The 16,260-nt window shown below is 49.9% G+C and overlaps 5 protein-coding genes across 5 annotated transcripts; 1 reads left to right on the top strand and 4 right to left on the bottom strand.

Annotated features, from left to right (window-relative positions):
• Positions 1 to 189: 189 nt before the first annotated feature.
• On the bottom strand, positions 190 to 2,875 carry EI90DRAFT_3153984 (ATP-utilizing phosphoenolpyruvate carboxykinase). Its single transcript, XM_039065902.1, has 9 exons — positions 2,442 to 2,875; positions 2,216 to 2,361; positions 1,962 to 2,156; positions 1,651 to 1,894; positions 1,564 to 1,598; positions 1,393 to 1,505; positions 941 to 1,345; positions 802 to 886; positions 190 to 747 (listed from the first exon to the last, which is right to left on the bottom strand). Exons 1-9 carry the CDS (start codon positions 2,527 to 2,529, stop codon positions 337 to 339), a joined length of 1,722 nt encoding a protein of 573 aa, XP_038916912.1. The 5' UTR covers positions 2,530 to 2,875; the 3' UTR covers positions 190 to 336.
• Positions 2,876 to 3,556: 681 nt separating this feature from the next.
• Positions 3,557 to 5,450, top strand: EI90DRAFT_675762 (uncharacterized protein). The gene is made up of 5 exons (XM_039067950.1): positions 3,557 to 3,886; positions 3,946 to 4,415; positions 4,470 to 4,619; positions 4,683 to 4,695; positions 4,750 to 5,450. The coding sequence occupies exons 1-5, from the start codon at positions 3,776 to 3,778 to the stop codon at positions 5,374 to 5,376; spliced, it is 1,371 nt and encodes a 456-aa protein (XP_038916911.1). The 5' UTR covers positions 3,557 to 3,775; the 3' UTR covers positions 5,377 to 5,450.
• A 35-nt stretch (positions 5,451 to 5,485) lies between these two features.
• On the bottom strand, positions 5,486 to 7,097 carry EI90DRAFT_675687 (uncharacterized protein). Its single transcript, XM_039067949.1, has 5 exons — positions 6,838 to 7,097; positions 6,692 to 6,772; positions 6,511 to 6,626; positions 6,311 to 6,456; positions 5,486 to 6,250 (listed from the first exon to the last, which is right to left on the bottom strand). Exons 1-5 carry the CDS (start codon positions 6,911 to 6,913, stop codon positions 5,524 to 5,526), a joined length of 1,146 nt encoding a protein of 381 aa, XP_038916910.1. The 5' UTR covers positions 6,914 to 7,097; the 3' UTR covers positions 5,486 to 5,523.
• A 185-nt stretch (positions 7,098 to 7,282) lies between these two features.
• On the bottom strand, positions 7,283 to 9,644 carry EI90DRAFT_3145332 (uncharacterized protein; the record flags this gene model as incomplete). Its single annotated transcript, XM_039065274.1, has 9 exons — positions 7,283 to 7,377; positions 7,431 to 7,542; positions 7,604 to 7,719; positions 7,776 to 7,930; positions 7,983 to 8,047; positions 8,110 to 8,214; positions 8,240 to 8,274; positions 9,411 to 9,442; positions 9,628 to 9,644. The coding sequence occupies 9 exons, from the start codon at positions 9,642 to 9,644 to the stop codon at positions 7,283 to 7,285; spliced, it is 732 nt and encodes a 243-aa protein (XP_038916909.1).
• A 3,328-nt stretch (positions 9,645 to 12,972) lies between these two features.
• Positions 12,973 to 14,178, bottom strand: EI90DRAFT_3053761 (uncharacterized protein). The gene is made up of 4 exons (XM_039060041.1): positions 13,636 to 14,178; positions 13,511 to 13,575; positions 13,295 to 13,452; positions 12,973 to 13,237 (listed from the first exon to the last, which is right to left on the bottom strand). The coding sequence occupies exons 1-4, from the start codon at positions 13,762 to 13,764 to the stop codon at positions 13,104 to 13,106; spliced, it is 486 nt and encodes a 161-aa protein (XP_038916908.1). The 5' UTR covers positions 13,765 to 14,178; the 3' UTR covers positions 12,973 to 13,103.
• Between the last annotated feature and the right edge of the window lie 2,082 nt (positions 14,179 to 16,260).

Below are 16,260 nucleotides of genomic sequence, written 5' to 3'. Positions count from 1 at the left end.
GAAGAAGGTGGCAAAGTGGATTCGGGTGAAGAGTCTCGACGACTGTTTGATGGGCCCGCGCCGCGTGTGCTTGCCCTCAAAGGGGATGAAAATATATCCTCAGAGTTCGTAAGCGATCTCGCACGCTTTCTGACGCGTCGAGTAGGCGTTACTGACGCGCTAGGAGGTGAGGACATCTTTTAGATGGCACCGCAAGTTTGTGCGAATAAATTTCTAATTTTGGACAACAATTCAATTTCCTTCGGAACGAGCCAGCAATCTCGACGAATGCACAACAACTAGGGAAGTACTAAGGTAACGACCAACATATATACGGAATGGAAAGAAGAGTGTCAACTAGATCGTTGGACCAGCTGCTTTCACCTCATCTGACGCGTCGTGCTCAAACATCCTGAATGCTCGATTAAAGAGGCGTGCAAGCTTGACACGTTCCCTCTCAAACGCATCCTCGTCGTCCCATGCCTTGCTAGGATCGAGGACTTGATTTGGCACACCAGGGACTGCAGTTGGGATGGTGAGGTTGAAAACATCGTAGTTGTGCCACCCTGACAGCTCCTCCGGCTGTCCTGACGTGAAAGGTGATACAAGTGCACCACCATGTATCGCGTCTATGATAGCTCGTGTATGCCCAAGGGGTATACGTGACCCGGTACCGTATTTGCCACCAACCCATCCAGTGTTGATGAGCCAGCACGCCGTCTTGTGTTTCCGCATCTTGTCGGCAAGCATGGATGCATAGCGTATGGGCTGGGAGAATGTCAATATAACATCCTATTAAAGGTAAGAGCACGGAAAACTTGCATGTAAGGTTATAAATGGTGCGCTGTAGCATGTGGAAAAAGTGGGAATCGGGTCCATAATTCCTTCCTCCGTTCCAGGCGTTTTTCTGATGGACAAAATAAATACTACGTATGGGTAGAGACGCTTATCAATCACTTACGACGTATACCCAGCCAAGAAATGGTAGCTGGCCTGCTCCGGAGACAGAGAGCTTACGGGAGGAAGTATTCCATATGCATCGCATGTCAGCATTATGATGTTTTTTGGGTGGCTTGACGTCATGCAGGGAATACGAGCATTGGGAATAAAGTCGATAGGATATGCAGCCCGTGTGTTCTCCGTTATGGAAGTATCGTCAAAATCTGGATATCGTTCTTCTGGGTCATAGACCACATTTTCCAAAACCGTCCCGAATCGCACGGCGTCATATATCTGTGGCTCCTTGGATGGCGAAAGGTTCGCACACTTGGCGTAACAACCCCCCTCGATATTGAAGACACCATCATCAGACCACACGTGTTCATCATCCCCAATTAGCTGCCGTTTCGGGTCAGCGGACAGTGTCCTATCAAAAATTAAGTCCTCGTCACAAGCGCCTGCCTTATCACGCACGTCTTCCCTGTTCCCGACAATCCAAAAAACAGAGTAACATCCTCACTTTCTATGCCGACATTGGCTGCAGCGTGGATCGACAGCTGGCCGAACTTAGCAGGCTGCACGTAATGCTTGATAAGGAGATGTGTCAGATATAGAAATTGGCTTTGGCTTAACAATGCTCATTACCATTACACTAAAGACACCCTTCTTCATTTCGCCGGCTAGCGAGGCGATCAACAAGCTTATTCGCGGTGCAAGAATGAACAATCTTACCGTATTCCGTTCCAAGAATGACCATCTCCATGCGTTTAAAATTAATCGAAACGGACGTCTGGGATGTCATTCCGTTTGTGAATCTATTAGCAGGGAACTGTCCCGCATTGTATATGATAAAGTCAGGTTCGCCAAAATCCCGCAGTTCATCGGCAGTCGGTCGTATCAACATATTGCGCATAAATAGTGCGTGGTACGCCCGGGCGCAAATGACGCGCACTTTGATACGATACTTGGGATCCCACTGAAACAACCCCAACCCTGAATGAGCGACGGCGACAAAGGAGCGGCACATCGACTTAGACACTCACCCCCGCGAACCCGTCAAACACGTAGATGTCCCCTCGTGTGTTTAAATAATCGATTGCCCGCTCACGGTTGATTTCGAACGAATGCTCATCCATCTTTATATTTACTGGACCCCACCAAATGTCGTTTCTGGATGTCTCTTCGTAAACAATTCTCTTGTCCCCGGGGCTACGGCCAGTTTTTATGCCACTATAATTCTATGGGCCGCAAAAGGGCATGACGCAAGTTGACGAAAAGGTGGAAGAGCTGTGCTTACTATGAGGGCTCCGGTAGCGGAGAGGACGGCTCCCTCGTTGTGGAGAGCTTCCTCATATAGTTTAGCAGGGGGCAAATTGCGTCGAATGGCACATCGGTCGAGGTCGATACCAGCCTCGCTGTAGAACTCAAGTTCCCGACCCATCACTGGATGACGGAGGGCGCCGAGTGAGATCATCGCGGGTGAGAAAGTGAGCGATATAGCAATGTAGGCATCATAAACTTACACGAGGTCTGCGACTGATCGACAGAGGGCCCATTTGTCCAAACGTAAGGTGTGATATGAGGAGTCGTATGACTCTGGTTGGCAGGCATTGAGGCAGAGGGTTGGGATCCGCCTGTTTCAGGGTTCGGTGATACAAAATTATGGGGAAATGGGCGCCTTGGACTACTGGCCAAGACTGGAGAGCCGAACGAGGCAACAGAGCGGCGATTGACTTGACGGGTCAATGCGCAAGGAGGGGTGAGTTTAATAAGGCGGCGAAGAAAACGTGACGAGTTGGTTGTGAATGCCAGCTTGCCGACGATATCGCAATCACTTGGGAACCTTGGTGTGCCTGGGCCAGCTCACGTTCTTCGATGTGTCTCTCGGCCACAATCCTTGAGACGGCTCACTGTGGATGAGCAATGTGGCCGCAGCACGCTCTCACATTGATTCCATTCAGCATGACCAGCGGACTCAATATGGAAAAACTCTCGTCAGTGCTCCCATCGCTAGCCCAGCCTCGCTTCGTGCATGGCAGCGAGAACACTGGGTTTTTTTGATTGGTGCATTGTCCTGTTGGAGAGGTTCATTTCCTGGGTTGGCAGCGATTCCAGCTTCTGGAGAAATTTCAGCATTCGTTGGTAATTTTAATTAGTGATTAACCATACCAACGTGTTGCATTGTCCCTCCCCTCCTAAAGTTCCCCAGAAAAGAAATCCGCAATTATCACTGGCCTCCTCATGCCATGCGTAGAACATGCCCATTATATTTAGGATGCTGCCACCGGGAGGCACGCCTGAGATAAGATGATTTGCCTGGCGAAGTCTCGAACCACCTAAGGGTCTATCAAGAGTAACCTTATGAGGGACACGAGGCTTCCCTCTGTCAAAGTGATTCAGATACACTGATATCAGCATGTAACTGTTGCCTTAACAAGCCAAAGCCTCCTTAGTTTGGACGTTGACGCTGAAATGAGTTGGTTGTTCAACGTGCCAAATAGGCTTTAGCAGACCCAATGTCAGAGTTTGAGGTGCTGAACTTCCTCGCCACGGACCCTGAGCTGGCTCCCAACCGCATCAAGCTCGCCGAATAGGATAACAGTTATTTGAGATCCCCGGTGGACTCTCAACTTCGTCGCACGCGCGGCGCGTGTGGCCCATGAGATAGTGATAGAGAAGGTTCGTAATATGCCCGCAAAAACTGATGTTTGCACCTTTTTTTGCACCCGCCGGCTTTCCCCCAAAAAACCCTGACGTTTTAAATACCCCTGCACTTCCCCCCCCCTCCTGCCGAATAATACGTCCTCCCCCCTGCCATTTACAAGTCCGTGCTCTCTAGTACACCATATCCTCCGTCATGGCGCCCCCATACGCCACGGAGTCCAACATCCCGCTGCTTGGCGGCCTCGACATAGTACACCACCTCATCCACTTTCTTGAGGTTGTGGACGTGGTTATGCTGATGATGGTAGGTATCCAGAGCCCTCTTGAGCGTTCCGCTAGCTCCATCTGGCTCGTTCCTCATAGACATCAAAGCTTTTCTTTGGATGGATTTACAATTCACGCTGCGCCTGGCTCAAGTTAGTCGACGCCCTCATAAGCCACGAAGGCATTCCCCCATACTCTTTTAATACACAATCCATGACTACGGAGGAGTTGCGTCTCTGTGCCACCCGTTCCTTGCGCCTCCGACATGCCCTGGCAGGCAATCATGGGGCCCGCCTCACAGTCATTTGCAAGTTCCAATATCCTCGCCGAGGCCCCATTTTATTTTTCCCGGGCGGGAGATACTTTGTTTCCATGTCCACTGGTGACGGGGACGGAAGTATCGAAATTTGGGACATTCAAAAAGTTTTGGGGCAAACCGCTGACCCAGTGGCCAGGTTCCACCCTGGACATTCAAACACCCCCCACTCAAGACTTGGGTTCTCTTACCAATATCACCCAGACGAACAACGCCTCGTGCTCCTGTATTGTTATCACAGCAACCACGATGTGTACGTTCAAACCTCTATTCCCCTCTCCCAACATTTATTCTGATTCGTATCTAGCATCTACCGCATCTTGTTCATCGACTGGCAGAGTCACGAACCTTCCATCGTATCAGGCCCGCATCTACGCATGGACGAACTCTTTGAATTGGACCAATCCGAAGCAATGCCTCAGGCGCATTCTCTTGAGAGAGAGATTGTCTGCATCTGGTACAGAGAGATCATTTGCCTGTGGAATTGGTTTGAAAACACTTGGGCTTGGCTCCGGATTAGCGATTACATTCCAGTACGCTATTCTTACCAAGCCTCGCTCACCGACCACTTATCCCTGCCTTCATAGACCCCTCAAATGTCACTCCCTTACCATGGGACGATTCTCTCGGGACAAATATGCCTATTTCCGCAGATGGTCCGGTGGTTTGCCAAAATCGACATCCCGGCTCTTCGTCCGGTGCCTGATGGCCCATACCCTGTTGAATACATGCAACATGTTCGTCTCTGGACCGGAGGGAACCCTCCGACTCTACTTCCCGGACGACTGAATCTACATCACCAAGATCCTTGGTGTAGACGTGTTTTCAGACACCTTGTCATCAATGTTGGTGGGGACGAAGAAGTCCATGGACCTCACATCGAGATCGAAATTTCTGGGTTTTTCCCAAATGGCGCGCGCACGAGACTTATTAGCCAGGTACATTCGTCGTACCCTTTTGGCATTGCAGGGGGTTTTCGAAAACACTGTTCGAATGTGAATGGCTGTGCCGCTATTGAAGCCGTATCATACAATACTCCGAACGATGCGCTTGTTTCGACAGCCACCGTAAAGCAGTGGGTTACCGACTATGAGGTCGGTGACCAATCCCAGGTTCATTTGCTGGCCGCGCCTTGTAAGGTGTCGGGCCATGCTTTGCTCCGCCAGGCTCAAGCCATCGGAAGCGACGAATTAATATTGGTTCATTTCGAGTGATCTTTACTTCCTTTAAGTGACCGTTTTTTGGGGGTTGCGATCAGTACATGTTCCAGTGATCTTTGTTCATGAATATATGTACCCGCATATGAAACCTCAGTTTTATGCACTACTTATGCTCTTCATCTCCATTAACGTAGAGAAACATTACACACCCCAAACTACACCGAGCCGGTCAAGAGCTCGATCTACCGCACCGTAAAAACCCATGAATCCCCCGTTGAGTGTTGGGGAGTACATATCCATTATCGTTGTGTCGTCCGCGGTTCCAATGGATGATCGCCGACCCCATGTCGTGCGGACCTCGAAGTAGGAGATACCGTGGTGAACGATCCTTCCATCAACGAGAAAAGTCCCCGGACACATTCGGATGTGGTAAATCCGTTCTCCTTCAGCGAACTCAATGACGAGGCCAAAATCCGCGGCGTACTGTCCCCAGTGAGCGATGTCATGAGTCCCTTCGCCGGGGCGGCCTGGGAAGGCCACTACGCATCCGATTAATATGCGCTTGCCTGCCTTCATATTCATCAAATAGAGCTCGAGTCGTTTCGGCCATGGATGCACTTCCGTGTTCCATAGCGATCTATCCTCGAATTCCAAGACATCGTTAAAGTTCATCACGCCAAAGTACCCTGCTATTCCAAGTGAACGGGTGAACCTATAACCCGAATATTTCTTCCGATGGTCCCATGATAGCATGAATACCCGTTCACTATTGAGCATGTGGCGGAGATCCTCTCTTGTGGCGAGATGAGGGGTGGTGGCCCGCTTATCGCCTGGATGAAGGGAGACTGGGTCCCGGGGCCCGTCGGCGGGCTCAGAGCCCTGAAGCCGTTCTACCATCGCCTTGTGCACGTCGGCTTTGGAGGCAAACCTGGAACGATGAAAAACGATCAGTTAAGATTCACAGTCAAGAACCATGGATTGTTCCCACTGGCTACGCTCAACATCTTCCTCGATTACTTCCAGGCCATCCAACACTTTCCGTACGTCCCCTGGACGTTGCTCCTCCTGAGGCCCCGGGCCGATTGGACGACTGAGAGTTATTGTCGCGTTTTTGCTCAATTGTCGTTGACCCCACTTCGAATGGAATAGCATGAATAAAATGGATGAAGGAGCACATAGGGTACCTACTTTCGCTTTCTCTCTCTTCTTTTGGGCATCCTTTGCCTTCTGTGCCGCCGCCTTCTGTCTCAATCTTTCACTTACACGGGAGCCACCCAAAGCCCCATCTTTAAATTCTACGCATCCTACATAAAACGAGTCACGAAACTGGTGCTGAGATCCAGGAGAGGAAAAGACTTGTTTCACTCACGTTTCGGGCTCCGCTGTTGCGCAACATCATCGGAAGGATTGATTAATGCGGCACGTCGGGCAAGTCGAGCCTGCTGGTATGCTGAATATGGAAAAGGTATATATGATCATGAACGAGGGGCATGCTGTAACTAGAGGACTACTAGCCATTGTTGAAAAGTGGCGGTATGGGAAAGGTTGGAAGGCCAGCCATCATGGCATCTGTGCGAAAGCCTCCTCCCATCTCTGATGCTGTTGTGTTTCAGATAATATGGCTGAGAGCAGTGTATATGGAGGGGCAAAGGATGAAAGGGAGTGGCGAGTGGTACTTATACATCTTAATGTTATGTCAAGAGCCACTGGGAGGTAAGGTGGCTATGCTTCCGTTTTGCTTGTTGTCAGGTCTCCCTTTTGCCGCCTTTTGCGCCACCCGGATGCTTTGGGATTTAGACATTGGGCCACCACACAAACGGTCATCAACACTACCCTGCATTGAATGCTGAGCAGATAGAACGGACATATCCCCTATATTTGGCCCAAGGTTCTACAGATACTACATTCGTGAAACATCATCCGAGCACGACTTTAGGTCACATTTCTCGGCAATCCACTGCTAATGCGCCATCAACGGGATGGGATGGGGTATTTTCTGTGTTACGATAGTCAGCACTGCAACCTTGCCATCAATAGAGATGTCATGATTGATTCCTGCTTTCGTGATTCAGTTCCACGCAAACAACACGATAGGAAGGACGCCTGACCTTGGGAACCTGGTTGTAACAACCCATTCACCCATCCCACCGTCGTGGTGTACCTCAAAAGGCCAAAAGTAGTCGGGCCGGAGGTGGCTGCGGAAACGATTTGATCTCTCCCCTGTCCAGGCGGTAAATTCGACACATACTCAAGATTCCAACCCCGAGATGAAAAAACGTACCAAATCATATCCGTTCGGAACAATATCATGATGGTCACTTGAATTCTTTTCAACAGATGCTGCTAGGAAAAACGCGTTGGTTGTCACTTGTTGCCAGAACCTGAAGTGATTCCCTCCTGCACAAGTGCTATGTCTGAGAAAGAAGAATCGCATAAATAGTGTCACCACTTACCAGTCAAACTCTCCAGGCAAGTGCCAAGCAAAGGGTTCATGTAATCCGCACGAATGACTGCCGTCTCATTCACCCATCCTCGACCGTCGCCTAAATTCGCTGTTTGCGGATTACCGATATGAAAGCCTAAGCATTCTTTCGCAAATCCGATGGAACTGACCCAATCCATTGTTAGCCGCCACAAAAATGGGGGACTAGTTTCCGTACTTTGCCCATTGGATCAGACCCGAATTTGAAAGGACTTCGGGGGCCGACAGTCCTGAGATAATTATCTAAGGAATGATGCGATCTCAGTCCGCCTCGGCAAGACGAATAGTAATGAAGGATAACTGACGTTCAATGGCTCGCCTTTTCCAGCTGAGGAATCAAGCTGACTGCCACCATTGCTCGCTGGTGGGATGTACGCTACCAGATTTTGGCGCGCGAAATCTTGAGGGTCCTGAGGGACCTGGGCATAGGAAAACCGAAGTAGAGTTATTGCCACCGTGGCGGCAAAAAACTTGACAGCGACCATTGCAGCTATTGACGAAGTGACCTAAGAAGGACGTCAGCAGCCCACCTCCTTGCGTTCAGGCTTAAATAAGTGCAACAGCGCCAATTGGTGGAGAAGACTCTCCGGACCCCTATGTGAAATTACCAGAGGAGTCTATACCCCGTCATTCATATATCACACGCAACCGCATAAGGCCCTTCAAAACGAGATACAGCCCACTGACAGGGGGTAACGACTCGTGTGCACCTATAGATGGTCATTGATCAAGGGGGGTTTCGAACGTTTGATCACACTAAATTGATCCTCCATGTGACTCAAACTGCTGGGCTGCTTTCAGAGTACGCTTCTTGGGGCTTGCGAGAGGACCTTGACTCTATATGATGCCATTGAACCATATCCAGCAAGGGGAGAACTTTACATGTACCTTGGCCATACGACAGCATGTATTTCATTAGGGGGCATGCATGCCCCCCTTGGAGCCCCTCTGGCTGGCCGATCGGAGGAGCAACATCCCCCTCCGTGTGTGTTAGTATATCAATATTGAGTTGTGGATGACGCCCCCCCCCGCCTTCCTTCGTGACTTCCCTACAATTATCCACCGCTTGCTGATTTACAACGCCATGCCCACATTTTGCTACGCAGACACTCAAAAATGTCCCCCTCTTACATACATAAGATCCGTGGGAAAAGCTATTATGTAAATCAGGCACATCATTATATTCGTGCAAGGGTATGTAACGGAGGTAGCCTGGTTGACATATCAACCACGTCCGGTCGTTACGCTGTGGGGTTTGAGGACATAGGAGTTCGCCGACGGGACATGCCACAGGTCTCCATCTGAACGTGCACAGGCAATTATGAACCGCAAGTAAGCTTGGCTATCATGAGCTGTGAGATCAACAGGGCTGAAGTTCGGCGCACCCAAGCCCCCGCTTCGGAGAGCTTGGCAATCACGCTGTCTGCCGTGAGACTGAGGCCGTGTTATTCCCGCTCCGGAGTGGCGGGTCCTTGATCGTTCCAGGTTCCCTATATATTTGGTTGTGTAAAAAACCAGACGGGTCAGCCCCAAAAAAGGGACCACATTCGCCACATTCAAAAAATGCACATTCACCGTATGGAAATCCAAAATCGTCGATTGCAACTGCGTTCCCGGAACGCGAGAGAATAGCGGGAACTGCCACGAAAGAGGGCCTGCCATGTTTGTCGACTGCAAGTCGACTAGCAAACGTACGTGTCTCATCACTTCCGGTGTCCCACCAGCATTCATGGGATTCTGTCTTTCAAGTGTTGGACGTAGCAGTTCGTTTCCATGATAGCAGGAATGGCATCCTGCCGTTCATGAGTATCTTATTAATGTACGACGAAACAACAAACATGGCTGGTTGGCCCGCTTCCAAGAATTCCGATTGGACATCCTTACAACGGCTGGCAGAATCCGAGCACCTATGACGAATGGTTTCGTCGTCGGGCATGACGTTTAAGCATTCCCCGGGCTTGCTTGATGACTCTTCTTTGAGTTGAATACTTATTCGTATGTCCCAAAGTGGAAGGAGTGCCAATCCGCCGCCCCGACGACATGGAGTATGTTGCTCCGGGTGACCATATACTCTCCTCTTGGTCATGATCTGGTGGCAGGATGCCCTCCGGGGCGTACAGTCACGAGCCGGGAGCTTCAACCCGTGCCTTGCAAATGGTCATGAGCAGCCAGGTGGCTTCCGTGGCCTGAGGAAGTAACAAGTGTTGTTATAGCTCTTATATGCCTGCCGCACTCCGCTTTTGACAGAAAGCTCGGGATTTCCCTTATCACAGGTGCGCACTCTAGCTTTAATATCGACATGCAACACATTCAGCGACCCTCACTTATTCCGACGTATCGACCGAGGGACTCATCCGACACCAACTAGCGGGTTGAGCATGCGGATGACTGTAAGGAAGGCCTGACTTGCGGAGGCTGCACTAACTACAGCGCATTCTAGAGCTTAGACAATACTTCTTGTCATTTTCTATGTAGGCCCCATTACATTATTCCATAAATCATATTGACGGTGCACATCCCCCAGTGTCCTTGCCTCACGTCCTAATTCGAAGCTAAAGAGAGTGAGAAGCGCCGCCAGTCTCTTTATCAATCCGCGAGGCCTGATGCTTGGCGCGATCTAATATCTGGGGTCTTAGCTCCAACGATCCCATCCATCCCTTTGTAGATCATCAGATGGCACCTGACACGGACAGGACAGTCCAACGTGCGTAATAATGGCCACTATGCGCACCGGTATGGCGCACCCTTACTCTTCTATGAATGCTTGATAAGCAATGCTAGGGCTGGAATTGTCTGCCTATCTCTTATCTCCAAGGCATTCCACGAATTGGATAGAAACCGCTATCATCTTATGCCAATGAGAACCCTGCCAAGTGCCGGTTGAATGCGTAATAGCAATCAAACCATCCGAACGACTGTTACCCAACCCACCTCCATCAGGCCCCCCCCGCGAATGTTTGCGAGTTTGTAGCCCTTACGCGTCGGTTGGACAACCAATAGAAAGGTGGCGGAGAGATGCACGTCAGAACGGCGTGCTGATTCAACGAACGTATGTCTCAGGAAAGAGAAGTTCGGGACAATAATCTACATGGATTGGCTCATGGCATGCTGCCAGAGTATGGTCTGGAACATCAACTCTAGAGGCTCTCAGGGCCTAGCACCGTCTGACTGGCAGCCACTATGTTCAATGGGCTGTGCTCAACAGTTAATGTATCGTGCTTTGCCCAGCACAAACAGGTAATGCGCTGCCATGGCCGAAACAGATATCAAATCATCTGAATGAGTAGAATAGCGCTGGGGAATCCTGGCCAATTTAAGAACGGGTTCACCACGGGGACCAGTTAGGAACATTAATAAGCACCTCTCCCATGCATGTTGTGTGTGCCCCCCCCCCTTGTCATTGGCCCAGCCACACCCGCTGGCAACCCCCTTTTCAAGTTTAGAGACACCGAGTCGGCCTAGACGGCCTGCTTCAGCTGTTACGTTAAATGGAACTTTTGTGGAGCTACACCCATTTTTTCACCTTCTTGTGGAAAGATTCGCCGCACCAGCACCCTAGTTCTTGCCGGGTCACCAAACGCTATTGGATAGATAACACTAGAGTTGATTTATTTCCTGCCAGCGCCATAGATCCCAAGGGGACATGCGCCTGATAATGAAGGACTACAATGATGGATGAGCCATCCTGGTGTGCTCCAGACCATTGCAGTTACTTGCTCTGCCATCGATCGAGATGTTATGATCAATTCCCGTGCGTTCACTCTCGTATTGCACTAAAACCTGCGAGAACTAACCTGCGAGCCACGTTTTAGCCGTTCTGGTTTGGTAGTTTACCCCACTGGCATTTGTTATTTGGGTCTGGTCTCGATCCTGTCAACAAAATTGTAGTGATTGCTCTCGGATGGTATGATCGGGAACGTACCTCATTAAATCGTTCGGCGCGATGGCATGCATTCCCCCTTTCCGTTCCTTGACTGACGCTGCAAGGAAGTACATGGCAGTTGTCAATCGTAAAATGATTTCCGCCCGTAACGCTTTCTAATTAACAAGATCCCAAGCCATTGTCTTCGTAGCGTATCGGAGTGCTGCAACCTCATTTGCCTATCACCAAGGTTGGATTTCCGATGTGAATCCCAGACTTTCAGTCAAAAAAGTTATCAACTAGAAGGGTAGATGAGCCGTTCCAAACTGGCTCCTTAACGGGAATGAACTTTGTCCTTAACTCGATCCCAGAATTGGACAAGACTCCGGGAGAAGATAAAGCGGAACTGATTGCCTGAGCTCAGGTGTCATTCCAGCCACCTTAACTAAACAGACATTGAGTGGTCCACCGAGCTGTGACCCACCGCTATCTGCTGAAACGCCGTATGTTCGAAATGGTTCATCTAAAAGTTGTACCATCGATGAAAAACGCAGCAGAGCCACAGTGGATCAAGCTATAGTGGCGGAGCTCATAGCAAAACGGACGGAAGATTGAGGATACTGCCAGGAACCAGTGATCTGCTGATTAACTCTGAAATAATCGTTTCCTTTCATCTTGGAAGCCATCAGTTCAGGATGCCTAGAAGACGATGCCGCTCCTCAGGGCAACTTATCCCTATGACGGCACCAAGGTAAAACTGTATGCACAAATGGCCTATTGATGAAACAGTAGCGAGACTTCTCCGGATAGACCATCAAGCCTGCATTGTATTGCTGGTGGCATCTAAAATCGCTCATGGTATTCGAACCCGTATGGTTAAAAGGTCTAGCTTGTTTCCACGAATCATTCAACGTCCCATCATTTCAACCATGTGGAAAGAGGCTTGATCACAAGATCACTGCAACTTCTCGCAGCACAGAAAGATGGGAATGCGTCGGTGTTAATATTCTACCTCTGCTACGTTCGTGGACTTCGCAAGTTGACAATCTGAGACAGGCGAGAGAAGCCCTTGAGAGTGATTAGGGTCTTCTGTCACTGAATGGAACAGGGGGCGCACTCAGTTTTGTCGCGACGCTGCTTTGGCTTATGTCTGGAAGCTTTCAATGAGCGATGATCGTGAGGACTACGACCAAGCCATCGATGGCAATACCATGATTGATCCCTGAAATATTTCCGAGCTAACATTCATTTTGATGCTATAGTGTGGTACGAAGAGACTCACCAGCGCTTCCCACAGGCAAGAGTCCTGAAACATACTCGGCGGACGTGGTGTATGACCTTTGTGGTGAGTTGCCTTGGAAGTGGATGCGTTGACGATTCGATCCCGTCCCTGTGAAACGGATCAGAGATGAATGACCATTGAGGAGACGTAGAGAATCAGGGAATGGAGCCCACGTCGTCGTATCCATTCGCTGCGATAGTATGCCGTTCGCTAGGGGATTTTTCGACAGATGCCGCAAGGAAGATAGCGCCCGTGGTCGATTGCTGCCAAAACCTGAAATGATCGCCACCTTTTCAAGGCTGATTAGTGTACTGCGCCGAACTTGCGAGGTTTGGGCGAGCCGCACCTGTGAGGCTCTCGAGACAGGATCCAACGTTATACCCAATGCCAAAATCATACCTGATGACCGCCGTCTCAGTTACCCAACCTTGTCCATCCCCCAAGTTGGCCGTCTGAGGATCACCAATATGGAAGCCGAGACATTCCTTGGAGAAATGTATCGAGCTATGGCAATGAAATTCAGCACAAACATGGCAACTATTAAAAAACTAAGGGACTGTACTTTGCCCACTCTTCCACTCCAACTGTGCTCAAGACGTGAGGGGAAGATAGTGCAGATATGATAATCTAAGTTACGGACAAAAACATGAGATTAATGGATGACCTGGGCCCTAGAAATTTACATACGTTGAGAGGTTCACCAGAGCGGGTTAATTGGCTTCCTCCATGATTTACGGGAGCCTCGTATGACACCACGCGTTTGGTAACAGCGGCACAAACGGACACCAGCGAGGCAAGAACCGAGAAATAACGCATTTTCCCCCAAATCCAGGCAGCTACCGTTGCCTGCACAGGAGTTCAAACTCGTGGAAGTTGGGACTGCATGTCTCGGATTATTATGCGGGGCTAAATGAGGAACTGAACAAGATGAGGATCCAAGATCCACCGGAATTTACGGTACACGCCGGGGCAGGGTCCTCACAGAGGGGTCTAAAGAAGCCCGGGATACGCGAAATGAAACCTCGAGCTGGGTCTTAAAACCTCTCTGGGAACCACCTATTCTCGGCATGTTCATGGCATTGTGCTAGATAATCGATTCAAATACACCCTTTGCTTGGAATCTGTGAGGGACCTTAACGTCGGCAGAGGCCGGCGATTGAGTTCAGGTGGTTAAGGGACTCACGAAATCTTAGGGTAATCGAAAGTCGCTGAACCAAAGTCGAACTCGATATTACACTAGGGGTGTAAGTACAAGATCTCTGCTTTTCCTATCTACTAAGGTTCTAGCTTATATACGGTTCTCTACGCTTATGTAAGCTTATCGCTTACAGTCGCCCTCCTGCGACGTTGGCGACTCGCATCTACGAATTAGGGATTAGTCGTTAGAAGCCGTATATAATACTAAAGACAAAGGGAACAATAAAAATAAATTCAGAACCTGCACTTACGACGAAGTCTAGTCGTTCTTTGGAGCTGAAGAGCTCGCCTCAGCCGCTCCTTCGGTGGTGTCGACCGAGTGTTCCGTCTGTAGCGTTGCCATTGAGAGGTCATTCATATGGCCGATAGTGCTCGAAAGTGAAGGGGATGCCGGCGTTACAAAGTTTGGGGGGGCAACCGATGGCACATATTCCGCGTTCACAAAGAGATTGTTGGGGTCGATTGGCGCGTTGTCTGTGTTTGCGAATGGGTAGGGAGTCGGGGTTGGAGTTGGGGTTCCACCACTAGGTCCCGCGTTGTCGGTGTGTCGTTCAGTAGGCCTCGTCCCAACATTACGGTATTTGTTTCGTCCGCGAACACCGCGTCTGGTGTAAGGACCTCCGCGGTGGGGAGGCACCCGCTCTCGGCCGTGGTAGGGAGATGTGGGAGGGGGCGGTGGACGCGTGAACCTGCTAGGGGAACCGATGACCGTGCCAGAATTCAAGATGGCTTGCGCTTCTAGATAGGGAGCATGGAGCGCATGAGACTCAATCGCGTTCAGAATCACGTCCGTGAGGTTGTTAGCCTCCACCCATTCCGTCCAAAAGTTCGGTTCGGGGCCAGTAATCGTGCCACCAGACTCTATCATAGCAAGATGGCGGCATACTGCTGCATAGTCCTTTGATTCCATGCCGGGCACTATCGTGAATCTGGGTTTTACTTTTGCAGTGAATCCTCTCCTAGGCGGGATGATGGTGTGCGAGTGTGGATTGAACATCGTGGCGTGTCCGTGGTCAGGGAGGGTGGATTTGGGGGGGTTGGTCGAGCTACAAGCGAGACCTATCGATATTGCCGCAATGGATAGTCCTTTTATATGTTCAGTTACGTCTGATATTGGGGTAGTTTCCTGTCGCAATTTCGTAATGTTGCTTACCCCTAAGACATCTAAGTAATCATTCAAAGGCGCCTTTCCGCGCAGTAGGCTCCAAGGCTCCCAACTTGTGGAACCATTTGACCATTGAACGAAGAATTTCGCGTGTTTTCCTTGACCGTCATGCTTTATAACGCGTCGTAGTAATGTGTCGTCCGAGGCGCCGATTCCTATATACTCATCGACTTTTCGGTTGGGGAATAGAATATCATCGTTAGGAATGTGTGGTCGTAGCAGCTTAGAGTGAAATACGGGGTGTATACCTCGTTTTCTGAGTTCGTCGGGTAGCTCAAGCTCAAAGCTTGTGTTCGGCGAAGCTTCTCTAGATATCCGCATTGGGCCAATGTATTTCATCGATAATTTTCTCGATTTTCCCTTCCCTAAGTTCAAGTTTTCCGTTGACAAGTAAACCATGTCATTGACTTTGAACGGTGTTTGCTTACGATGTTTGTTAGCTATCACTGTTTGATTACTTCGTGCATCAATGAGAGCATCGTGCGCGTCCAGAGTCATTGCCGTGATTTTGCGCGCTACGGCCCGAACACCTGGATAAGGGGACTCTCGCGAGATGAGGATCGGGTTTGGTTGCCGTATTCCATTCAATTCGAAAGGTGTATATCCTGTGCTATCCGATGTTGACATGTTTATTGCCAGTTCTATGACCGGGAGTTTGGACGCCCAATCCTTTTGATGACCTGATATTGCTTGTCTCAACATTTGAGACAGGGTCCGGTGAGCGCGTTCCGTGGCGCCGTCCGTTTCTGGGTGGTATGCACTGGACAATCGTAGTTCCACACCTATCAGCTTGTGTAGCTCAGTCCAAAATGTCGACGTGAATAGGCTGTCTCTGTCGCTTACAATGCGTAGGGGAAGGCCGTGTAATTTGTAAATGGTATCGAAAAATACTTCGGCCATATCCCGGGCTGTATAGGTCTGCAGCGTTGGTACTAGGTGAACCATGCCGC

This window comes from Cantharellus anzutake, assembly GCF_015039405.1.
Source record: "Cantharellus anzutake strain C23 chromosome Unknown EI90scaffold_19, whole genome shotgun sequence".
Lineage (NCBI taxonomy): Eukaryota > Fungi > Basidiomycota > Agaricomycetes > Cantharellales > Hydnaceae > Cantharellus > Cantharellus anzutake.
Note: the sequence above shows the minus strand (reverse complement) of the source record. Positions and strands in the feature narration are given on the sequence as shown.